General features: G+C 41.4%; 2 protein-coding genes across 2 annotated transcripts in view; one reads left to right on the forward strand and one right to left on the reverse strand.

Annotated features, from left to right (window-relative positions):
• Positions 1–19,947, reverse strand: part of LOC117514746 (B-cell receptor CD22-like) — a 41,249-nt gene extending 21,302 nt beyond the window's left edge. Inside the window, exons 1-4 of the mRNA XM_034175313.1 lie at positions 19,620–19,947; positions 13,445–13,547; positions 1,364–1,497; positions 1,265–1,330 (exon numbers count right to left, since the gene is read on the reverse strand). Of these exons, the coding sequence (XP_034031204.1) occupies positions 1,265–1,325 (61 nt within the window). The 5' untranslated portion in view covers positions 1,326–1,330; positions 1,364–1,497; positions 13,445–13,547; positions 19,620–19,947. The remainder of the gene's footprint in view (positions 1–1,264; positions 1,331–1,363; positions 1,498–13,444; positions 13,548–19,619) is intronic.
• The window catches only part of hpn (hepsin), a 49,241-nt gene continuing 34,145 nt past the window's right edge, over positions 11,796–26,891 (forward strand). The window contains exon 1 of the mRNA XM_034175314.1: positions 11,796–11,880. Within this exon, the coding sequence (XP_034031205.1) occupies positions 11,844–11,880 (37 nt within the window). The 5' untranslated portion in view covers positions 11,796–11,843. The remainder of the gene's footprint in view (positions 11,881–26,891) is intronic.

Below are 26,891 nucleotides of genomic sequence, written 5' to 3' on the forward strand. Positions count from 1 at the left end.
GCTTTAAATTAACCCTTTGTTTGTGGTAAACCATCAGTCCACAGTTAGTAAGCAATTTGACTGATTGTGGCCGAGATTTCCTTTGGGGATGAAAGTACATGACTTTTATATAAAAATCATCACACAGAGTGTTCTGAAGTCCTTTTAATGGCAGTATAGACAGTGTTAACCCCTTTCCAGCTAATGACATGTTGATCAAGAATTCTTTCGAAACTTGCCGGAATGCATCTGGCTGTACAGTTTTGATAATCTTTCTGAAATTAACCACTACTAATACAAACAACAGAGTGTCTTAATTATCTTTCAGTGTTTTTACCCAGTTAATTCACTGTATTTCTGAACGCAGCAACTTAAAGAGCAGTTGGCTGTTGATAACCATTTTCATCATTTTCAGGTGTAGCTTCCCATAGATTCTATGTCTTCAATTTGCCTATAGATGGCTCCACAATTGATCCTTTGTTTCAAGAAATGGATTTGATCTTAATCAGGACTAAACAAACAAAATATGACCAAATTTGACCAAAATAAGTTATAATAAGATAGTATTAATTGGTCTAACGAGATGGTACAAATTTTAATTTCAATGAACTTTGTGATGATGTTTATATAAAAGTCATGTACTTTCACCCCCAAAGGAATTCTCAGCCACAATCAGTCAAATAGCTAACTGTGAACTGGTGGTTTACCGCTAACAAAGGGTTAATTTGAAGCATTGTACCCATTTTTAATGATTCTACCTGGTATTTTCTAATAAAAGACATCTAAAATTGTCAAATGATATACACAGCAACTTATTTTATTCCCATTCACTCATGAATAATCTGTGCTATCAACAAAATATATGGGGAAAAAATGCATAAAAATTTGGGATTCTAAAGGGTTAATATCCCCATAGTAGGGTAAGAACTTAATTAAACCCTAAGAATGTATGTAGTGGTATGCCTTACACCTAAAAAATGGGGTTAATTGATGCCCTGATTACATATTGTGCCTTTTTTGTTAGGGGAATATATCAGATATTGCAGTACAAAGGCATGTTAATGTTTTGGCAAACAGGGGGTTAATCTGCTGCACTGTACACATTTTAATTTAGTACAACCATGATTTTCTAAAAGTAGACATCCATACCCTTCAAATAAAACAGGTCTCATTTTGTTCTGCCGCAGGGAGGGGTATGGGTATTTTTTTTCAGCCGCTGGACTAATTCACTTCACTTCAGCCAATAATGTGAACGTTGTCTTCATGAAGGCAGCTGGTATTTTACCTTTCACAGACGCTGTGATCACCAGCAGGTAGCAGTTAAGAACCAGTCCTCCACCCATCATTTGTTCTCTCTGCAGGTCTTCTAGCTCCTGGAAGTCACCTCCTTTGGTGTCACCTTTGCTCGTTTCCTCTCCTTACTCTCTCCTCTTCAGTTAATTCACGACTTACATGCTGCCATTTCTTCTCCACCACAGAAGTTCTTCATGCGATTGTTCAACTTCCCTTTGCATGTTGCTGTTGACAGGGAACTCATGATTACTGAACTTTCACACCAGAAAAGAGAACTTAAACTCTTGTGTGCGCGTGCGTGTGCGCGCCGACTCAAAAAGCATCACAACACATAACAAAAATATTTTCCAAATGAGATGGCATCGGGTTAGAATTATTGGTCTTATATTTTATTTGATTCTTTTCCAATTGCCCATTCCCAACCTTTGCTCTATGACGTCACTAACAGCTCCCCCTCCTGGCTTTGTAGCTGTGAGGAAGAGGAGGGCGCATAGAACACCCGAAGAACTCTGGAGAAACTTTAACAAATGTTTCAATTCGCCCACGTTTCCAAATGTGTCTCTCTTTTCTATTAGAAGCAGGTGGCTTCGGTTAAAGGAAACCGTTCAAAGCGGTCGTTCAAACGTGTTTTTTTTTTTTTTTTTTTTTTGTCCTTTGTTTCTCTCCTCCGTCCACTGAGGTCAGTAACCTGTGAAGAGAAACAAGAAAGGATCTGCAGAAAACTTTGGATTCATATGTTTCGGAGTTTAAACATGTTCGTCAGCTGTCACCTGGACTGAAAGTGATCAGTTTATTCGATTTTATTTCCAAATCATTCTGTTTGAAGTGAAGAAGGAGAAAACCTGCCCCCGCCCCCACCTGCTGCGACAAACGACAGGTGAGTACCTTTAACAAAAAATTTAACTTGTGCTTTCATGAAATGATGGATTGCAGCCTAAAACTACAAGAAATACATCAAGTAGTATTTGAAAGCCAACATTTATTCCAGCAGCAAACAAGCAGGAGAACATAAGATATGAAGAAACTGCAAATTTGTATATAATGAATAATAATGTAATGACTTAAGGAACAATGAGTTAGTACCAAATTATGTAATGATAAATACTAATGCAGTAACTTAAATCATGATGAGTAATAACAGAGTACCGGAATAATAATTAAGAATAATAGATAATAAGCAATAATGTAGTATCTCAATAATAATGATCTAATATGGATAAAACTGTAGTAAATTGTCATAATGTAGTATCTAAATAATGTTTAGGTACTAGTGAATAATAATGCGGTAACTTAAGTAATAATGAGTATGGCTCTGAGCCCTCTCTTACTCGCAGTGGTGATGGACAGGTTGATGGACGAGATCAGACAGGAGTCTCCATGACGATGATGTTTGCAGATACTATTATGATCTATAGTAGGAGCAGAAAACAGGTTGAGATGAGCATGGAGAGGTGGAGATATGCTCTGGAGAGAAGGAGAATGAAAGGAGAATGAATGAATGAGAGTGAGCCCAGTGGAATAGTGCAGTTACGAGTAGTAGAGGTGGTGAAAGTAGATGAGTTTAAATACTTGGGGTCAACTATCCAAAGTAACTGAGAGTGTGGTAGAGAGGTGAAGAAGAGAGTGCAGGCAGGGTGGAGTGGGTGGAGAAAGGTGTCAGGAGTGATTTGTGACAGGACATTTTCATGAGTGAAGGAGAGTCTACAAGACGGTAGTGAGACCAGCTACGTTGTACGGCTTAGAGACGGTGGCACTAATAAAAAGACAGGAGGTGGAGCTGGAGGTGGTAGAGCTGAAGATGTTGACATTCTCTTTGGGAGTGACAAGAATGGACAAGATTTTGAATGAACATATCAGAGGGACAGCTCAGGTGGCATGGTTTGGAGACAAAGTCAGAGAGGCGAGATTGAGATGGTTTGGACATGTGTAGAGGAGGACCCAGGGTATATAGGGAGAAGGATGCTGAGGATGGAGCCACCAGGCAGGAGGAGAAGAGGGAGACCAAAGAGGAGGTTCATGGATGTGCTGAAGGAGGACATGCAGGTGCTTGGTGTGACAGAGGAAGATACAGAGGACAGGGCGAGATGGAAACAATTGATCTGCTGTGGAGCCCCCTAATGGGAACAGCCGAAAGAAGAAGCTTTTTCGTATTGTACTCCTGCTCTGTGGAACGGTCTTCCTGCGACCGTGAGGCAGTCGGCGACTGTGGACATTTTTAAGTCAAGACTTGTATCCTGAGATACTTAGGATGCAAGTATCTCGGGGTCTTGTTCACGAGTGAGGGACGGATGGAGCGTGAGATCGATAGACGGATCGGTGCAGCGTCTGCAGTGATGCGGTCGCTGTATCGGACCGTCGTGGTGAAGAGAGAGCTGAGTAGGGGGGCAAAGCTCTCGATTTACCGATCGATCTATGTTCCAGTCCTCACCTATGGTCATGAGATTTGGCTCATGACCGAAAGAACGAGATTGCGGGTACAAGCGGCCGAGATGAGTTTCCTCTGCAGGGTGGCTGGGCGCTCCCTTAGAGATAGGGTGAGGAGCTCGGTCACTCGGGAGGAGCTCGGAGTCGAGCCGCTGCTCTTCCATGTCGAAAGGAGTCAGTTGAGGTGGCTCGGGCATCTTTTCAGCATGCCCCCTGGACGCCTTGCTGGTGTTCCGGGCACGTCCCATTGGGAGGAGGCCCCGGGAAAGACCCAGGACACGCTGGAAGGATTAAGTCTCTCGGCTGGCTTGGGAACGCCTTGAGGTTCCCCCGGAGGAGCTGGGGGAGGTGTGTGTGGATCGGGAGGTCTGGGCGGCTTTGCTTGAGCTGCTGCCCCCGCAACCCGACTCCGGATAAAGCGGAAGAAAATGTATTTGAATTTTTAAATTTTTAGTTATTTAAAATTTTATATTGAGGCGCCTTGAGACGGCTTTTGTAGTGATTTGGCACTTTGAAAAAGGAAGAAGAATGTTGTGCCAAAATAATTAAGAATAGTGATGACTATGTAACTTAAGTAATAATGTAGTATCTCAATAATAATTAAGTAATAATGGATAAAATGGAGTAAATTACATAATGATGTGTAATAATGTCTGTCTGTCTAACCACCACAATGCAGTAGTAACGTTAATTCAAGGAGTTCAACACAAATATTAAATGAATTATTTAGACATTGCAACCATTTTTATACATACCAGCTATATTTTGTCAGAGACCATACGATATTAGACAAATTAAATATATGGACTTTGTTCATTTTTTTTTTTGATAATAGTATGTGTCCCTGTTCATATAATATAACTAAATCATCACTTTTATGCTCTGTTTGATTAGTTAGGGGATGAATACATGAACATTTTAAAGTCACTGAAGAAGTTGCACTATGCACAGTTTCTTTCGGCTTGGTGGTTTCTTCACTAGTCCAATTCTTACACAGTCACTCAGTACTCTACTGTACCATGAAGTACCATACTGTGTATATTTCTCAAATGATTGATGCAAATGAAGTCCAAGATATATTTAGTGGCTGGTAAATGTTTATGTATCCATCCGCTGATCTCTCTAAATAAAATTTTATAAGGGTATAAAGGGTACAAAAGTGATTTGTGATAATAATAAAAAATCTTATATTTCAAATGAAATCAAATCAATTTTATTTATATAGCGCCAAATCACAACAAACAGTTGCCCCAAGGTGCTTTATATTGTAAGGCAAGGCCATACAATAATTACGGAAAAACCCCAACGGTCAAAACGACCCCCTGTGAGCAAGCACTTGGCTACAGTGGGAAGGAAAAACTCCCTTTTAACAGGAAGAAACCTCCAGCAGAACCAGGCTCAGGGAGGGGCAGTCTTCTGCTGGGACTGGTTGGGGCTGAGGGAGAGAACCAGGAAAAAGACATGCTGTGGAGGGGAGCAGAGATCAATCACTAATGATTAAATGCAGAGTGGTGCATACAGAGCAAAAAGAGAAAGAAACACTCAGTGCATCATGGGAACCCCCCAGCAGTCTAAGTCTATAGCAGCATAACTAAGGGATGGTTCAGGGTCACCTGATCCAGCCCTAACTATAAGCTTTAGCAAAAAGGAAAGTTTTAAGCCTAATCTTAAAAGTAGAGAGGGTGTCTGTCTCCCTGATCTGAATTGGGAGCTGGTTCCACAGGAGAGGAGCCTGAAAGCTGAAGGCTCTGCCTCCCATTCTACTCTTACAAACCCTAGGAACTACAAGTAAGCCTGCAGTCTGAGAGCGAAGCGCTCTATTGGGGTGATATGGTACTACGAGGTCCCTAAGATAAGATGGGACCTGATTATTCAAAACCTTATAAGTAAGAAGAAGAATTTTAAATTCTATTCTAGAATTAACAGGAAGCCAATGAAGAGAGGCCAATATGGGTGAGATATGCTCTCTCCTTCTAGTCCCCATCAGCACTCTAGCTGCAGCATTTTGAATTAACTGAAGGCTTTTCAGGGAACTTTTAGGACAGCCTGATAATAATGAATTACAATAGTCCAGCCTAGAGGAAATAAATGCATGAATTAATTTTTCAGCATCACTCTGAGACAAGACCTTTCTAATTTTAGAGATATTGCGCAAATGCAAAAAAGCAGTCCTGCATATTTGTTTAATATGCACATTGAATGACATATCCTGATCAAAAATGACTCCAAGATTTCTCACAGTATTACTAGAGGTCAGTGTAATGCCATCCAGAGTAAGGATCTGGTTAGACACCATGTTTCTAAGATTTGTGGGGCCAAGTACAATAACATCAGTTTTATCTGAGTTTAAAAGCAGGAAATTAGAGGTCATCCATGTCTTTATGTCTGTAAGACAATCCTGCAGTTTAGCTAATTGGTGTGTGTCCTCTGGCTTCATGGATAGATAAAGCTGGGTATCATCTGCGTAACAATAAAAATTTAAGCAATGCCGTCTAATAATACTGCCTAAGGGAAACATGTATAAAGTGAATAAAATTGGTCCTAGCACAGAACCTTGTGGAACTCCATAATTAACCTTAGTCTGTGAAGAAGATTTCCATTTACATGAACAAATTGTAATCTATTAGATAAATATGATTCAAACCACCGCAGCGCAGTGCCTTTAATACCTATGGCATGCTCTAATCTCTGTAATAAAATTTTATGGTCAACAGTATCAAAAGCAGCACTGAGGTCTAGCAGAACAAGCACAGAGATGAGTCCACTGTTTGAGGCCATAAGAAGATCATTTGTAACCTTCACTAATGCTGTTTCTGTACTATGATGAATTCTAAAACCTGACTGAAACTCTTCAAATAGACCATTCCTCTGCAGATGATCAGTTAGCTGTTTTACAACTACCCTTTCAAGAATTTTTGAGAGAAAAGGAAGGTTGGAGATTGGCCTATAATTAGCTAAGATAGCTGGGCCAAGTGATGGCTTTTTAAGTAATGGTTTAATTACTGCCACCTTAAAAGCCTGTGGTACATAGCCAACTAATAAAGATAGATTGATCATATTTAAGATCAAAGCATTAATTAATGGTAGGGCTTCCTTGAGCAGCCTGGTAGGAATGGGGTCTAATAGACATGTTGATGGTTTGGAGGAAGTAACTAATGAAAATAACTCAGAACAATCGGAGAGAAAGACTCTAACCAAATACCGGCATCACTGAAAGCAGCCAAAGATAACGATACGTCTTTGGGATGGTTATGAGTAATTTTTTCTCTAATAGTTAAAATTTTATTAGCAAAGAAAGTCATGAAGGCATTACTAGTTAAAGTTAAAGGAATACTCGGCTCAATAGAGCTCTGACTCTTTGTCAGCCTGGCTACAGTGCTGAAAAGAAACCTGGGGTTGTTCTTATTTTCTTCAATTAGTGATGAGTAGTAAGATGTCCTAGCTTTACGGAGGGCTTTTTTTATAGAGCAACAGACTCTTTTTCCAGGCTAAGTGAAGATCTTCTAAATTAGTAAGACGCCATTTCCTCTCCAACTAAAGGGTTATCTGCTTTAAGCTGCGAGTTTGTGAGTTATACCACGGAGTCAGGCACTTCTGATTTAAAGCTCTCTTTTTCAGAGGAGCTACAGCATCCAAAGTTGTCTTCAATGAGGATGTAAAACTATTGATGAGATACTCTATCTCACTTACAGAGTTTAGGTAGCTACTCTGCACTGTGTTGGTATATGGCATTAGAGAACATAAAGAAGGAATCATATCCTTAAACCTAGTTACAGCACTTTCTGAAAGACTTCTAGTGTAATGAAACTTATTCCCCACTGCTGGGTAGTCCATCAGAGTAAATGTAAATGTTATTAAGAAATGATCAGACAGAAGGGAGTTTTCAGGGAATACTGTTAAGTCTTCAATTTCCATACCATAAGTCAGAACAAGATCTAAGATATGATTAAAGTGGTGGGTGGACTCATTTACATTTTGAGCAAAGCCAATTGAGTCTAACAGTAGATTAAATGCAGTGTTGAGGCTGTCATTCTCAGCATCTGTGTGGATGTTAAAATCGCCCACTATAATTATCTTATCTGAGCTAAGCACTAAGTCAGACAAAAGGTCTGAAAATTCACAGAGAAACTCACAGTAACGACCAGGTGGACGATAGATAATAACAAATAAAACTGGTTTTTGGGACTTCCAATTTGGATGGACAAGACTAAGAGTCAAGCTTTCAAATGAATTAAAGCTCTGTCTGGATTTTTGATTAATTAATAAGCTGGTATGGAAGATTGCTGATAATCCTCCGCCTCGGCCTGTGCTACGAGCATTCTGGCAGTTAGTGTGACTCGGGGGTGTTGACTCATTTAAACTAACATATTCATCCTGCTGTAACCAGGTTTCTGTAAGGCAGAATAAATCAATATGTTGATCAATTATTATATCATTTACTAACAGGGACTTAGAAGAGAGAGACCTAATGTTTAATAGACCACATTTAACTGTTTTAGTCTGTGGTGCAGTTGAAGGTGCTATATTAGTTTTTCTTTTTGAATTTTTATGCTTAAATAGATTTTTGCTGGTTATTGGTGGTCTGGGAGCAGGCACCGTCTCTACGGGGATGGGGTAATGAGGGGATGGCAGGGGGAGAGAAGCTGCAGAGAGGTGTGTAAGACTACAACTCTGCTTCCTGGTCCCAACTCTGGATAGTCACGGTTTGGAGGATTTAAGAAAATGGGCCAGATTTCTAGACATGAGAACTGCTCCATCCAAAGTGGGATGGATGCCGTCTCTCCTAACAAGACCAGGTTTTCCCCAGAAGCTTTGCCAATTATCTATGAAGCCCACCTCATTTTTTGGACACCACTCAGACAGCCAGCAATTCAAGGAGAACATGCGGCTAAACATGTCACTCCCGGTCCGATTGGGGAGGGACCCAGAGAAAACTACAGAGTCCGACATTGTTTTTGCAAAGTTATACACTGATTCAATGTTAATTTTAGTGACCTCCGACTGACGTAACTGGGTGTCATTACTGCCGACGTGAATTACAATCTTACCAAATTCACGCTTAGCCTTAGCCAGCAGTTTCAAATTTCCTTCAATGTCGCCTGCTCTGGCCACCGGAAGACAATTGACTGTGGTTGCTGGTGTCGCTAACTTCACATTTCTCAAAACAGAGTCGCCAATAACCAGAGTTTGATCCTCGGTGGGTGTGTTGCAGAGTGGGGAAAAACGGTTAGAAATGTGAACGGGTTGGCGGTGTACACGGGGCTTCTGTTTAGGGCTACGCTTCCTCCTCACAGTCACCCAGTCGGCCTGCTTTCCCGGCTGCTCGGGATCTGCTGGAAGGGAACTAACGGCGGCTAAGCTTGGTCCGCACCGACTACAGAGGCCTGGCTACCTGTAGAATTTTCCACGGTGCGGAGCCGAGTCTCCAATTCGCCCAGCCTGGCCTCCAAAGCTACGAATAAGCTACACTTATTACAAGTACCATTACTGCTAAAGGAGGCCGAGGAATAACTGAACATTTCACACCCAGAGCAGAAAAGTGCGGGAGAGACAGGAGAAGCCGCCATGCTAAATCGGCTAAGAGCTAGTAGCTGCGCTAAGCTAGCGGACTCCTAAAAACACACAAAGTGAATAATGTGTAAATAATTTAGAGGTGATTCAGCAGAGGGAGTGCTTTAGTTAAGGCACGTGAAGATTACACTGTGAAACAAATTGTTATCTAGTTATCTAGATCAATCTAACTGCGCAGATTAAACAGCTAACAGATACAGAAAAACACTGCTGTGCTCCGGAACAGGAAGTGATACAATACCGCAGTGAGAGCCAACCACCAGTAGAGGCAAGCAAGAGGCAAAAAATGATCAATTTTAATTTGTCCATTTACCTATGGTCTCTAAATATGGAAAAATGCTTAAAGTAAGTAAATAAATATGTAGTCAGCATGGTGGCTTAGTGGTTAGTACTGTTGCCTCACAGTGAGAAGGTGAGGTGGATTTGGAATTTTAAACTGTCTGTAGGTGTGCGTGCGGGTGCAAATATGTATATTTGTCTGTATGTGTTCCTGTGACAGACTGGCGTCCTGTCCAGGGTGTTCCCCGCCCCACGGCCTATGACTGCTGGGATAGGCTCCAGCTCACCCGTGACCCTTAATATTCTACACCCTTAAGCGGGTGTAGAAAATGAAAGAATGAATGTAATAAAATAAATAATCTCAATGAAAAACCTCAGCGCTTGGAACATTTTTAAAATTCTCTAAATATTTAAAAATATTTCAAATCTCTTATGGGATACTGTTAAAATGGGTGAAATTTAATTTCCTGCAGATCAAACTGAAATTTTAATTTATTTATTTAGCGTTAATTATGTAATGTAATAGTCTGCTAACTGCAAGTCAGTGGGTAATGTAATTATTGTTAAGTGGCTAATTGACCATTTCTTAAGAGTGGCACAGATACGCAACAGTATAATTCTCATACATTTGTATCTTCATCATCACCAAATTTTGATTCCACTCGTACATATTTCAGTGCTAGGGAAACATGAAAAGACCTTCTAGGAACTTCTCCTTGGCTTCTGAAAATATGATTTATTATTTGAGTAGGAAGTCAAGTACAATCAGACTCATTATTAATATAAATACAGTTTGACAGTAATAGTTTTGTGCTCATGATTCATATCAGCTAATATTGTAACACAAGCAATAGAAGCAGATGTAACCACACCTGCTTCTAATTTCCATCATGCATTTGATGATTATTTCTTGCATCATGGTCAGATATGCCCAACAGATGGCAGACAAGCTTCAGATAAATTTAAGCAAACCTGCTCCTAATTTTCATCATCCACTTACCATCCACCAATCATCACGCAGTACAGATATATTGCACACATTATTAACATGACAAATTTGTTCTTTGGGTTGACCTGATGCTTCGGCATTAATCAACATCAAACTAATTTATCCTCACTATAATCTTTTAATTTTGTGAGTTACTACATAATATCAGTTATCAAGTTGTTTTACCAATTTATACACCCTGTATAAAGCCATATTCATTGGTAAAACAACTTGATAACGATTTTATCATATACCTGTAGATGATAAATGTTGTATGGTTTTCTCAAGGGTGTAAAAAGCCATATTCATTGGTAAAACAACTTGATAACGATTTTATCATATACAGTGGTCCCTCGTTTATCGCGAGAGTTATGTTCGAAAAATAACCCGCGATAGGCGAAATCTGCAAAGTAGTCAACGTTATTTTTTTACAATTATTATAGATGTTTTAAGGCTGTAAAACCCCTCACTACACACTTTATACACTTTTTTCAATCAGGCATTAACATTTTCTCACTTTTCTCTCCTGTATAAACACTCAAAGTTCAAACCTTAGTAGAAAAAAAAATAGAATGTTTTCCTATAAATAATTATGATGGCTTTTAGAACTAACGAATTTAATTTTAACGATCAACCTACGAGGTTGGACACGTAAGAAATTATTAATAGTGACTCACCAGTATTTCACAGTTCCTCTGACCGCGCCTCTTCGTTGTGGCACCGCTCCGCTGTCCGGATTGGCTGATTACTTGGGTGGTATGAAAAATATTACACGTCCGCGAAAAGGGTGTATTGCTATTTATTCTTTAGTGTTTTATCCAATCATATTGGCGTATCATTTATAGGTATATGATAATAGCATTTATTGTTTTTGAGTTATTGTATTACCTACCTGGAGGGGATGGAATATTTCACTCATTGCATTTTACAGTGTACATTTCTAGGCTTTCCCACAGCCTAGGCTTTTAAAAACTCTTGGCGTATCAGTAAATAATTGGTAAAGAAATATGCGGACAAATATCAGCTTAAAGATCGATGACTGAAATTCCAAATAACTTATTATTATTATGAGATCTTCACCTAAGTCATTTGATCAGTGGTCTTTTAGTATAAAATCTGTCTGTCTGTCTGTCTGTCTGTCTGTCTGTCTGTCTTATATAAACAATTTAACATTTACTGAATGTGTCTGATTTTTGCCTCCAATGTGGCCTTTGGCACTTGACACGATAATAATATTTTAACAGGCGCAAGTGAGCACTTTGCCACAAGGAAAGAAGGAAAGGAAAGAAGGCGTCTTCACGGCTCAGCCATGTATGCTGAGAAAATTGTGACGGACGGGAAGATGGGTAAGTGCACGTATTTTTCTTGACCATACTGAATTCTCCCAAATGTGTGTGTGTGTTCCTAATATTTGGGATCACACATCAGTCCACTTGACAGTTAACCATTAACCGATTTGTTCAAAGCTGGCCGGAGCCTCTCTGATGTTTGTTTGTTGGGTTTGGCCCTCAAATTGGAGGGCACATACAATTATCCATGTTTCTTTACCCGATTTTGCTAAGAAGAGACGCTCTGTCTAATACAACCTACAAATCACAAAATGTAACGGCAGTGACGGCATACTCTGTTCTGGAATTGATAAAATAACAAACTGCTGCTCCAGCGACACTTCAGTGTGGATTTATCCTACATTTTCTGAAAGCAAACACAAATCCCAGGAAAGTGTTGGGAAGGTGTCGTAACACGGACCCACAACAGGGGGCGCTAATGAACGGACAATGGATAAGGGAAGGAGTAACAATTTAATGTTGCACAAGAACACAACGTAAAATAAACAAAGGTACTGCCAATCACACACAAGAGGATTGCGGGCAGGCTCGAAGATAGGAGACCTCAGATGAACGAAGAGCCGGGACCCACACCGCTTCTACCACCAACGGCCTGAAGAACACTGAAGCCGCCAAGCCCCGAGTCCCCAGGTGGTCTCTGTCCTCCGTTGTCGGCCCTGGTACTGCTGGCAGAAAAAACAGAAGGTAGTGAGTGTGAATCCTCACACCCAGCAACCTTGATTATTGATTCTTGTGGAGGGAGAGCCTCCACCTCCAATCATACACATGTGCAGCTCCGAAAATCCAGTCAAGGAAATACCACCAGGAAAAAACAGCTGCAAAACAGATCAGATTATTATTTGACGTATAAGTCAGCAGAGAGATTACCTTGTATCGTAGGAGATTTCTCGGCGAGGAGGTGGAGTCGCCACCCGGCCTTTATGGTGATGGTGATGATGAGATGATGAGTGACAGCTGGTGTTGAGGATGATTGACGGCTGTCACTCCCAGTGGTTCTGGCGCCCTCTTGTGCTTGAAGCCCGCACTCCAAGCAGGGCGCCATCCGGTGGTGGTGAGCCAGCAGTACCTCCTATTCAGCGGCCCACACAACAGAAAGCTGAGAATCCGTGATACGTTAGCTGTTAGCATTAGCAGCTTTAGCCACATGGTTTACACTTTCATGTCTTCTGACAAGGTTTTTCTTTATTGATGTTGTTAAGGACAGAAAGTAAGTTTACTTGTGTTTCACTGCCACTTTTATGATCAGTTAATGTGTTTACTGTCACTTGAGGTCAGGGTCATAGCCAGAGGGGTGAATATTCTTAATTCATAATTGGGAATATTCTTAATTCATAATTGGGATTTGGCTGTGCGAGTGAAACTGTAAAAAGTGTTTTTCACTGCTCGGCTGCAACACTACAGGCTATCTAGCATCAAGGTCAATTGCCCACTGTTTACCTCCAGAGGAATTTATTCAGGATCTGGTGAGATTATTCGGCTCCATTCTTATCTCAACCCACAAGGACAATAAACTGACAGACTTACACATGGACCGAAGCATGCTCCAGTTTTCTCCTCTTACCTCTTATCCTGCCCCTCCCTCCCTGCGGCAGGCCTCTGTCTTCCCAAGCTGGTCAGGCGGCGCGACTTGACAGTTGCAGCGGCTACAAACACACTCACATCGCCTCAATTGAGAAACGAACTGTTTCACGTTTAGTGCACATAAACAGTGTCAAATGTATACGTGTTGTCCTAATTCTGATGTGTGCCATTATTACGGTAAACAAGTAATAATTGTAGATCAATTGCTGTTGTATGTGGAATGTGAGTGCGGAAATCTTGTTGTTGTAATGACAATGATAATAAAATCTATCTATCTATCTATCTATCTATCTATCTATCTATCTATCTATCTATCTATCTATCTATCTATCTATCTATCTATCTATCTATCTATCTATCTATCTATCTATCTATCTATCTATCTATCTATCTATCTATCTATCTATCTATCTATCTATCTATCTATCTATCTATCTATCTATCTATCCTAATCTAATCTAATCTATCCTAATCTAATCTACACTCAACAAAAATATAAATGCAACACTTTTGGTTTTGCTCCCATTTTGTATGAGGTGAACTCAAAGATCTAAAACTTTTTCCACATACACAATATCACCATTTCCCTCAAATATTGTTCACCAACCAGTCTAAATCTGTGATAGTGAGCACTTCTCCTTTGCTGAGATAATCCATCCCACCTCACAGGTGTGCCATATCAAGATGCTGATTAAACACCATGATTAGTGCACAGGTGTGCCTTAGACTGTCCACAATAAAAGGCCACTCTGAAAGATGCAGTTTTATCACACAGCACAATGCCACAGATGTCGCAAGATTTGAGGGAGCGTGCAGTTGGCATGCTGACAGCAGGAATGTCAACCAGAGCTGTTGCTCGTGTATTGAATGTTCATTTCTCTACCATAAGCCGTCTCCAAAGGCGTTTCAGAGAATTTGGCAGTACATCCAACCAGCCTCACAACCGCAGACCACGTGTAACCACACCAGCCCAGGACCTCCACATCCAGCATGTTCACCTCCAAGATCGTCTGAGACCAGCCACTTGGACAGCTGCTAAAACAATCGGTTTGCATAACCAAAGAATTTCTGCACAAACTGTCAGAAACCATCTCAGGGAAGCTCATCTGCTTGCTCGTCGTCCTCATCGGGGTCTCGACCTGACTCCAGTTCGTCGTCGTAACCGACTTGAGTGGGCAAATGCTCACATTTGCTGGCGTTTGGCACGTTGGAAAGGTGTTCTCTTCACAGATGAATCCCGGTTCACACTGTTCAGGGCAGATGGCAGACAGCGTGTGTGGCGTCATGTGGGTGAGCGGTTTTCTGATGTCAATGTTGTGGATTGAGTGGCCCATGGTGGCGGTGGGGTTATGGTGTGGGCAGGCGTCTGTTATGGACGAACAACACAGGTGCATTTTATTGATGGCATTTTGAATGCACAGAGATACCGTGACGAGATCCTGAGGCCCATTGTTGTGCCATACATCCAAGAACATCACCTCATGTTGCAGCAGGATAATGCACGGCCCCATGTTGCAAGGATCTGTACACAATTCTTGGAAGCTGAAAATGTCCCAGTTCTTGCATGGCCAGCATACTCACCGGACATGTCACCCATTGAGCATGTTTGGGATGCTCTGGACCGGCGTATACGACAGCGTGTACCAGTTCCTGCCAATATCCAGCAACTTCGCACAGCCATTGAAGAGGAGTGGACCAACATTCCACAGGCCACAGTTGACAACCTGATCAACTCTATACGAAGGAGATGTGTTGCACTGCATGAGGCAAATGGTGGTCACACCAGATACTGACTGGTATCCCACCCAATAAAACAAAACTGCACCTTTTTATTGTGGGCAGTCTAAGGCACACCTGTGCACTAATCATGGTGTCTAATCAGCATCTTGATATGGCACACTTGTGAGGTGGGATGGATTATCTCAGCAAAGGAGAAGTGCTCACTATCACAGATTTAGACTGGTTTGTGAACAGTATTTGAGGGAAATGGTGATATTGTGTATGTGGAAAACGTTTTAGATCTTTGAGTTCATATCATACAAAATGGGAGCAAAACCAAAAGTGTTGCGTTTATACGAGGTCTGTCCGTAAAGTATAGGTCCTTTTTATTTTTTTCAAAAACTATATGGATTTCATTCATATGTTTTTACGTCAGACATGCTTGAACCCTCGTGCGCATACGTGAGTTTTTCCACGCCTGTCGGTGACGTCATTCGCCTGTGAGCACTCCTTGTGGGAGGAGTCGTCCAGCCCCTCGTCGGAATTCCTTTGTCTGAGAAGTTGCTGACCGCCGATAATGCCCTGTGTACCGCTGGATTTATCCAGGCAAATCCTGCATTACTCCAGGAACTTTTGCATATAGGCACCGTCCCCAGAGTGTAATAGGCTGAAGCAGCAGGAATACATGCCTCTGTCACTGCAGGGGGAGGGAGCTCATTAGCCTTTTATTCTCCTTCCTTTTCCCCTCCTCAGCGTGTTGCTCGTCTCCACCACAGGCCTCCCCTCTGCTTCTGAACCAGACCTTTTGGTAAGTCCTTGCTGTTGCCAATTTTCTTTTAGGAGTCATACTGGAGCTTCTTTGCAAAAATATCTGGAGCTGGCCGTGAGTGAGAGGCCTGCATGCAGCGCGCTAGCGTTTTTATATTGACCACCGCCTATCGGCCGTTTGGAACGCCGTTAACCGGGAGGTGGCGTTTAGAACGGTGTACTGTCCGCTAGCGCCGCCGTTTTGGCTGTCTCTGTCGCTGGTTAAAACACCCTTGAGGATGCCGATGTGGGCTCTATCGCTGTTTTACACGCCGTTGATTAGGGATACAACGCCGGCCGCCAATTACGGTGGTGTAAACTGCGGCACTACAGGAAAGGGCAGGATGAAACAGTGATTAAAAAGTATCAAACGCCGTTGTTCGCGTTGTCATCGTTCTCACAAGAATTCTCCAGGAGCGCTCCCGGAATTATTCGACATGTTGAATAATTTTTTCCAGTTCTGCCAACCATTCCAATTCAGCAGATTAGTACTCGTTGCCAACCGAGTATCTTTTGAGTACGAGGTCTGTGAGAAAAGTATCGTACCTTTTTATTTTTTTCAAAAACTATATGGATTTGATTCATATGTTTTTACGTCAGCCAAGCTTGAACCTTCGTGCGTATGCGTGAGTTTTTCCCACACCTGTCGGTTGCGTCATTCGCCTGTGAGCACGCCTTGTGGGAGGAGTGGTCCAGCCCCCTCGTCGGATTTTCATTGTCAGGAAATGGCGGAATGATTTGGGCTTTTTTTCCATCAGACTTTTTCAGAAACTGTTAGAGACAAGCAGCTGGAAACCATTCGAAAAATGTATCTGGCTTTCGGTGAAAATTTTACGGGCTTCACAGAGAATAAGGACTGTTACTACAGCTTTAAGGACGGCCCACAATGGCTCCGAGCCGCCATCGAGAGGCAGAAACCACCACATCATTTCTAAACGGATGGCTGTGTGGAGCCGGGACCTTCGTGATCAGTTTCTCTGGTTATCACAAGAGCTGGACATCAGCCATTTTCCTGCAGATTTCACTTTTAGCAAGAGAGTTTGTCATGGAAAGCCGCGCGGAGGCTTCGCGCGTCACGACCGATTCACTGATCGAGCGAGACAAAGGAACACCTCCGTTTCGGAGTGCCAGGGGACAAGTTGGGACATGTCCAGCTCTTCACAATTTCTCTTATACTCACTGGGCTGGGCTCCCAACTTGTCCCCTGGCACTCCGAAACGCTCCACACAGCCATCCGTTTAGAAATGATGTGGTGGTTTCTGCCTCTCGATGGCGGCTCGGAGCGCGGTGCGCCGTGTGCCATTGTGGGGCGTCCTTAAAGCTGTAGTAACAGTCCTTATTCTCTGTGAAGCCCGTAAAATTTTCACCGAAAGCCAGATAAATTTTTTGAATGGTTTCCAGCTGCTTGTCTCTAACAGTTTCTGAAAAAATTCTGATGGAAAAAAACCCAAATCATACCACCATTTCCTGACAATGAAAATCTGACGAGGGGGCTGGACCACTCCTCCCACAAGGCGTGCTCACATGACTCAACCGACAGGCATGGAAAAACTCACGCATGCGCACAAAGGTTCAAGCTTGGCTGACGTAAAAACATATGAATCAAATCCATATAGTTTTTGAAAAAAATATAAAGGTACGATACTTTTCTCACAGACCTCGTATGTCATTGCTGGGCCGAGTGTCCTGGTTTTCAGTAATCAAAATATGGTCGCCCTACCTTATATGTTAGCTTTGCAAGTGTAGGTGTGCTCACATTAAGAAAGGCTTCCTGTATGCAAGTCTTGCCCAATCGAACTGTGGCTTAATTAAGGATCATTCCCTGTACGAGGGACTCAACCAGTTTCTAGCTACAGCCCAATTAAGGAACGCTCCTTGTATGTGAGCTTTGCAAAATTTACCTTCTGATCAAGGAGCGTTTCCTGCTTCTGGGTTTTACCATTTAGAAATACTTTCTCTACATGAACCTCACCAAAGTTAGCCGTGGATTTGATGTTAGCTGTAGCTTAAAATGAACTTGCCTGTCAGTTTCTTCTATTTCCAAAGCCTAGGTCTGGTGAACGGCAAGAACAGGGATGGGAATTGAGGACTGGTTCCATTTGATAACCGATTTGAAATTATTCAACTCCCTCGGAATTGAATGCCTTAGACTCTGTCAGTTCCTCTTATCAATGCCTGACTGTTACGCTTTGCAAAAACTCATGTTTGGTGTTGCATCAGATCATGTTATGATGACAAACTCTGCGTCCAGCAACAAGGAAAACAGCTGCAACCAGCCTGAAAAACCCACATTTTTCCACAGAGAAGATTGAAAGTGATTTGACAGAGATTCATCCCCATAAGCAGAATTGATCTTGATCAGATCTTATCAGTTCCCATCTCTAACCATCTGTTAAATTAAACAAATGAAACATTTTACTTTCTAAATTGTTTTGGAAAAAAAAAAAAAAAACTCAATTCAAACATAATATACTCCATGAACTACACGTTTTGTTTCAAAATTGTAATCATCAAAAGTCGTGACAAATAAAATACTACAGCACCGTACGGGCTCCACCAACACTAGTTTCCAATTCCACAAAATTTTACCTTGGAAAAAATTCGTTAGAAGTGGCTTTTCATAAGATAAAATAGATGTTATCAAATGTCAGGAGGATGTATTTAGTTCATGCATTTGAATCAAAGTTTTTTTTGTTGTTGTGTTGTCAGTTTTTTTTTTTCAACTTTTTCAGTTTCTGAATTCTTTTTCAGATAACTGTCAAACAACATTGTTTATCTCTACTACGCACAATTTCTCATTGCTTTTTGGCACTTGTTTCCGACCGATAACTGGAAGACAAACAGGCATAAATTGGAACCTCCATCCAATTTGGTGGTGTCGGTGAATCCAGAACAGAAAAATGAGTGATTGAGGCACTTTTGATCGAAATATAATGCAAAATATACACCAAATGGGCTTTTCAATATTAAATTCAAATGTCCACAAAATCCACAATTTAGATCAGATCTAGCTCAAACTTTGTCAGGTGATCATGAGTGCCAGTCTGCAGCTCGCTTTCAAATATGAGAGTTATTGGGATATGTTTGATTAAGATATTGTAAAAATATACATTAAATGGGATTTTCAGTGTTAAATTTAAATGGCAACACAATCTCAGATCCGGATCAAACTTTGTCAGTCGATAAACTAATCCATCCTTCATAAGGCTCTCAAATATGAAAGCAATTAGATCTTTGTTGACAGAATTATGATTTTTTTTTTTTGAAAATTCATTCAGTGTTAAAACATAGGGCTTTTTCCTGACTTTGACCTTTGACCCATGACCTTAAAAATGTAATCACTTATCTCCTATCAGGATGTGAATCTTCAGTAAACATTTCATAACGATTTATGAAAAATTGTGGGCTCCAGGCTGTTCACAAACAGACAGACAGATCTACAAACAAGGGCGGTTATAACCTTTATAACCTTTGACACATTGTAAAGCAGTGAAAAATGCTGCAGGATGTGTTTGTGGTTGAAAAGAAAGAAGAAAATAAAAAATATTCTATGCACATTACATGACAATATGTTTTAACAGATGATATGAAAGTGCTTAATCATAATTTTAGAAAGTTTTAGTTCTTACCTTTCATCGGGTGCAGATTCCAGCGCAGTGAAGCTGGTCTTCAGTGGAAAATATTGACGTCGTCCTTCTCTGAGAGTTTTCAACCAACCTGACTCTGGTGTGAGTAAAAAGTCTCACACTCCAGTCAGGGTGTGGTTCATCATAAAGTCTGCTCCATGAGACAAAACACATCCCACCTATTCTTAGCACAGATGTGTTTTTCCTCGTGGAGTTGTGGTTATACTGATTATTACACACTTACATCTCAAATCTGCACAAACAACCCTGTAGGTCGGGTTTCATCTTAGTCTGCGGGTGTTTATTTGGACTTTTCTGCTATGACGACGGCTGAGGCCGTGAGTCATAGCTGCTGCCGTGTCTACATCTCACAGATCAAAAAAGGCTTAGCAGCCACACCAAGCTGAGATCAACTTAGTCGCAGACTAGTGGAATCAGTTTGTCACTCAAAGCCCCTCCCACAGATGACGCATGGACTCTTCCCGTGCGTATCATCGCACTCCGGCCACGCCTACTTCCTGTTCGCTCCACTCAAGGCATAAAAGGACAATGTCACTAATGTAAAACTAGAGCTAAGTACGTACGTCTGCCAACAGAGTAGTAACCTTTGATGTCACGCTATAAAAATAAACGTTGACCGAACTGGAACTTCAAAATGGTAACATTCAAGTAGGATCAAAGATTTCCTAAAGAGTTCAGGCTTGAAGCCCTGCAAGTGGTTCCACTTGAAAATTCCAACTAAACATTGACGAAAATCACACTTCAGAATGGTGAAATTCAAGTCGGAGCAAAATTATGAATTTTTCACATTTTGTGTGACCTTGACATTTGAACTGCGACCTTAAAAAGTGAACTCACTGTATTCTAGTACCCACAGACAAAAAATTACTTATTGGCTGAACTCACTTGAATTATCTGCAGGATTTCCATTTAGTAAATATATGTAGCCCCAAATCAAATAAAGCACATCCATGCAAGATAATTTAATTTAGTTGAGACTACATATATTTATTAGATGGAAATCCAGTCCAGTGAGTCAGTTTTTTGAGTGCAATACACCACTTCCAAGTGTCAGATTTAAATAGAGAACATAAATGTTTGGGTCAACTTTGACCTTGACTGAACTTTTGAAGGTCAAGGTCGAAGGCCAAGGTCAATCAGAAAGCATCTCCCTAAGAGGAACAATATGAGCCAAAGTGGTCGTTTCTATGGTGAGTTATGGCTGATTATGCGATTTTCACTTTTTGCGTGACCTTGACCTTAAACCTTGAGCTATGACCCTGAAAAATGAACTCACTCTGTTCTAGGATGATCTGAACCGTATATCCAAGTTTTTTGACGACAGATGTAGAACTGTGCCTGTGAGACTTAAATAACCAACAAATGAACAAACTACACAGTAAATTTTGCTGAGTAAAATTTACTCTGCTGGTCCCTGTCTAAACAGAGTTAAATATACTCTACCATGGGGTTAATCAACTCAACATAGTGAGTAGATCCACTTGCATTGACTAGACGGTGTCGCAGACTGAACAGTTCCCCCCCGAAAAATCGGTCCGCCCTGCCTTCACTGTGCATGCGTCATTAGCTGCGGTTCACCGATTATCACCTCGTTTCTGCTTCAAACTGAACTCCAGTCATCATCTGTCTCAGCCACAGATATATATGAAGCTTTTGTACAACAATCATTTCCACATAAAATCAGCATTATTTCATCATAAAAGACGGAGGAAGCGATCAGAGCGCCGCAACTCCACAGGCTGCTAGCTGTTGCGTTCACTGACCATCCGTCATTTCAAAGCATCACCGATTATCGTCTCATTTCTGCTTAAAACTGACTTTAGAATGATTTAGGAGGTTTTGGACTGGGATCAAATGTTATCCCAGCAGAGTAAAGTACAGTAGATGATGTGTAGTGTTGCCAAGACCACATACTGTGTTTCTGTGTAATACGACATTTTACAGTAAGGTACATTAACTGACATCTGTTAATGCAGTAATAAGCATTAAAGAACAGTTAATTAAGAGTTAACTGTGTTTATGATCAATGAACCTTCGTTAATATCAGCAAATCTAGTCAAGTCTGTGTTCATGTGCTGCCACTAGGTGTCACTGCATCCACCACAACACGAAATGGTTCTGGATCCAGATAACCAGTTTAACTAGTACAGTTGAGAGTACAATTTTAATAGTAGTGTTAATATTAAGCAGTAATAGTATTTAATTAGTTTTTAATAATACAATAGATGTATCAGTTCTATGTAGCGTATCTTCCAGAGTATAAAGCCACCTAGATCCCCGCGGTGGCAATCTTGCGTGCCAGTGAGTAAACTTGTCGCAAACTGTTGTAAACTGTGTGAGGCTGCGTGCCAGTGCGCAAAGAAAATTTTGAAATGTTCAAAATTTCTGGCATGTGCATGAACTAGTCCTGAACATTGCGCAACCTGTTTGCAAATACCACGTGTCACTGCGAGCCATTTCGCACAGGGCCTTGCACAGTTTACAGCCCCTTACGATGACTTTACTCATTGGCACGCCAGTGCAAGGATTAAATTTGTTAAAGTGTCTATGTGGCTTTTCAAGCATATCTAATGGCATGCATTGACACTCTAAATATCTTGTAAATATTCTAAATATCCTTTATAGGTAAGCACTGGGTCAAAAATTTGAATTTGACAGGAAATCTTGACTTTTAACCTGTTTTTGTTTTTGGCTGACACTTGATCATTCCTCCAAGTTTGATCCTACAGGCCTATAGCACTAACATCTCTTGTTATGAAGACTTTTGAGAAAATTCTTAAAGAGGAGCTTTTAAGACAAACACAGGGAGTGTTAGACCCACTCCAGTTCGCATACAGATCTGGAAGGGGCGTGGATGATGCAATCTCCACTTTACTCAATCTGGCTTTGCAGCATCTTGAAGGTGCAAATACCTTTATTCGGATGTTGTTTATTGATTTTTCCTCTGCTTTTAACTGCATACAACCATATGTATTGGCAGAGCGATTAAGAGACATGAATATTGATGTTGGCCTAATCTTATGGATTATTGAGTTTTTAACAAACAGATCGCAGAGAGTCAGAGTTAATGAAACTCTCTCCGATGCTGTTGTATCATCCACTGGAGTCCCTCAGGGCTGCATTTTATCCCCTTTGTTGTTTGTTTTTTATACTCATCCCTGTCAAAGCCAACATGATAATCATCACATCATAAAATATGCAGATGATTCAGTCATCCTGTCCCTTTTGCACCGTGATGACTCCACAGACCATAGTTTGGTCTTGCTGGACTTTTTAGAGTGGTGCCATTCATCTTTTCTATATATAAATGTGGATAAAACCAAAGAAATGCACATTGATTTCAGGAAAACACCACCTGTTCTGAATCATATGTCCATTGATGGGAAGCCCATAGATATTGTTGAGAATCATAAGTATCTGGGCATCGAAATTGACAATAAATTATCTTTTGAATTGCAGGTTAATGCAGTGTGCAGTAAGGCTCATCAGAGAATGCACTTTCTACGAAAACTTAGGAATTATAATGTAGATGGTGTCTTCATGAAAATGTTCTACAGTTGCTTTGTGGAGTCTGTGTTAACCTTTTCCTTCCTGTGTTGGCTTAACCTATTGAACCTTAAGAATCACAATCGTCTTTGTAATATTGTCAAGGAATGTGGTAAAATTGTGGGAACTCAGTGCACGGACATTATGGACCTTTTTAAAACAAGGGTTATGTCAAAAGCCAGGAAAATTATGGCCTATTCTGCACACCCTCTGCACCCACAATTTAAGTTTCTGCCCTCGGGCAGATGCCTGGCTATGCCCAGATGCAGAACCAACAGACTAAAAAACTATTTTATTCCCACAGCCATTGCTCTCCTAAATAACACCTAAGGACTCACTGTTGCACTTAAGTCTATACTGACTCGCACCTTATTTTCTGGGCTCTTGTTTTATATATTTATTCTGCTGTGTTTTTATGTTTTTTATGTTTTTATGTTTTTTATGAATTTGTATGATGTGGTTTTATGAATGTAATGTAATTTTTACTGCTGACTGCACCTGAATTGCCCCCATGGGGACTAAATAAATGATCAAATCAAATCCAACTCAGATAACATACTTCAAGGAATTTTGTCACACATAAACAGACGCACTGGACTGAAAGTAATGCCCCCCCTATATCACTACCGCTGAGGACGGGTGGACCGATAATAGATGGACAGCTGTAGGAGGACCCTGTCATAGACGGGCTGCCTGTCCAGGGTGCACCCTGCCACTAATCCAGTGAGCACTGGGATAGGCTCCACTTTAACCAGACATGTCACTGCTTTCTCACCGGATCATTGAATTTTATAGATGGAAAGTTGGAATACAGTGCTCAGTGTAGGACAGGAAACAGTGGGAATGCTTATCCAGTTCAGCAAACGTCAACAATTGTCCATCATTCTGAAGCTTATTGTGAGTTTTGTGGGATGAGGGAGTCAAGTGACACAGATGAGGAGGCTGACACAGGAGAGGGGTACAAGGTGCGTCGTGTTGGGTCTGGTTGAGGAGACGTTTTTAACAACAGATGAGCAAAATGCAGAGTGTGGTGCAGATGGAGGAGGTGGGTGTGAAGAGATAGAGAAGATGGTTTAGGTGACTGGATTAGCAGGTCTCTGCAGCTATCAGGTTTCTTTGTGTTGGGGTGGTTTTTCCCGATTTTTAAAAAATTTATAGGAAACTGTTTCACTAAACAGATAATTGCTACTTCAGCTGACCACACAGCGCTCTGCTCCTCTTCTGCCTGCTCGCCAGCGCCGCACCCAGATGGGTGGGCCGTTCCCCTCAGCGTGGATCAGTAAAGTTATGTGATTGGTTGAAAGATGTTGCATTTGACATTTATATGCGGTGACTGCTTGCGTTGTATTATTTAAAACAGTATGTATAAAAGAAAACTGTGTTTTGTCTGTGTATCGTGGTAAGCAAAAGAACAGGATGCATCATAGAGCTCCACAGGAGATAGGAAGTTATTCATTCATTCATCTTCTACCACTTAGACTTAGGGTCACAGGGGGCTGGAGCCTATCCCAGCAGCCACAGAGAGCGAGGCAGGGTACACCCAGGACAGGACGCCAGTCTGTCGCAGGGCCACAAACAGACAAACAAACACAGACACACCCACACACACACCTACGGACAATTTAAAGATTCCAATCCACCTAACTCGCATGTCTTTGGATGTGGGAAGAAACCGGAGCACCCGGAGGAAACCCATGCAAACACGGGGAGAACATGCAAACTCCACACAGAAAGGCCACGGGAATTGAACCCATGACCTTCTCGCTGTGAGGCAACAGTGCTAACTACTAATCCACCGTGCTGCCCTAGGAAGTTATTATTATTATTAATTGTATAAGGAAATATGAAGTTAGCAAAGTAGCAAATTGGCCATGAGACATACTGCCCCAACATTTGAAATAGACTCAGAGTTCAACAACGGTGGGAGAATATCAGAACACGTTTATTGGTTCTGGAAAACACTAGTGTTAAAGTCAGTTTGCATGTTAAAAGTTGGCAACATGGGCAAAAGTCCAAGATTCAGTGGTACACCCCTGTATCTGTCAAAACTCCAAAATTCAGAGCTGGATATGTAGACAGTTTGATGGAATTACTTATGGAATTTATGTGTGGATTCCATTAATTCTATGCACACCCAGATTATAGTCACTCAAGAGTTGCATGTCATCTGGCAACTGCCAAAGAGGACAGGTGAGATTATCTACCGGTGAATACGGTGCTTCTTCGCTGAGATGTGTGCAGTCTATATAAGACGTTTTTGTAGTTGAGAACGTCCTTGCAGGATATGGGGACATCCCGTATGTGTGTGTTGGCTTGGGGGGGGTTATAGCCAGGGTTGGATCCTATATCAATGCAGATCTGCTATCAGTACAATCACAGACTCGCCAGTTGTCACCAGTTTTCCTGGAACTGTGCTCCTCACTTCCTGGTTTCCTTTTCAACCATTGTTCATTGTGAACGCTGGACTCTGTGGCCATGTCCCAATTCAAGGGCTACACCCTACGAAGGCTGCATTTGTTGGCCACATACATCATAGGTCTTGCAATTAGGCCGTCCCCTTTTGAAAGCTTCTTGGAATGCGACCGACCAGTGTACCGTTCTTTCTCCTGAAAATAGAACAGGTGTATCCTTCACAGCTCAAACAATCCCATGAGTCATTGCACTTTTTTTTCTTTCAAGACTGTTGGTAAATTCAAAAACAAAACCAAATAAAAGAAAACAAGTTGTGTGAAGCTGTCAAAGTCTGTCAGGTCATAAGGGGTAGGGTGGGAAAAAGCTAACGATTCACAAAATTCTCTGTGGGCTAGACAGTCTCATTTGGGATCGGTTGGTTCAGCCTCTGTGATCTCGGAAGGCCATAACTTTGTGGAACAGTCTTACAAGGGTGTGGCCTTTGTATTGGGACACAGCGTGTGTCTCAGCTGCAACATCTCTGTCACTATATGTTCTGACAATTTCTTGTTTTATTTTCATTCGTGTGAATGAAGCAGATGGTCACCCCACTGAGTCTGGTCTTCTTGAGGTTTCTTCCTGCAATAATAATGCTAATAAAAATCCAGCCCTCCATTTTCAACACCCGCTTACTCCAGTTAAGGGTCACTCGTGCTGTATTAATAAGTTGAACTGAATCACAATGATTGCTTTATTTTTCATAAATTATTAATCAAGGAAATGTTTATTTCAGGTTTGGAGAAGAGCACGAATGTCAGTGTTCTACAGAGATCCAACAGGAACAATATATATATATAATAAGATATATTAGACCTTCACCTCCTTATCAGTTCTCTGCTTTGAAATGACACAATAATTTGATGACTGACACCTGTGAAATGCTTCCAAATAAATCCAGGGACTGGGATTGATTCTGCCAGTTTGCTCGACCTCAGTGAGGAAAAAGTGCCTTGTGCTTGTTTCAGGAACATATCAGGAATTGTAAAACATGGGGTCTGAACACAGAGTCAGCCGGTTTGTCGAATTGCGTCAGTGACTGTGTCTGAGTGGCGCGCTTCAAAGTCACTCTGAGTGTTGTACTGTAACATTATTCTGCTCACGCCTGCACATGTGCGAGTGCCCCTACAGCAGCGCATTAGCTCCCCTGTTCTCTTGTGTGCACGGCGTAAGCGCGCGGCTGGCACAGCCTCCTGCTGCTTTGTGCAGAAAAGCTCGACTTTAGACTATTGATTTAATCAGTGTCATTTGTACTTTTCA

The sequence above is a fragment of the Thalassophryne amazonica genome, chromosome 7 (assembly GCF_902500255.1).
Source record: "Thalassophryne amazonica chromosome 7, fThaAma1.1, whole genome shotgun sequence".
NCBI classification, from domain to species: Eukaryota; Metazoa; Chordata; class Actinopteri; order Batrachoidiformes; family Batrachoididae; genus Thalassophryne; species Thalassophryne amazonica.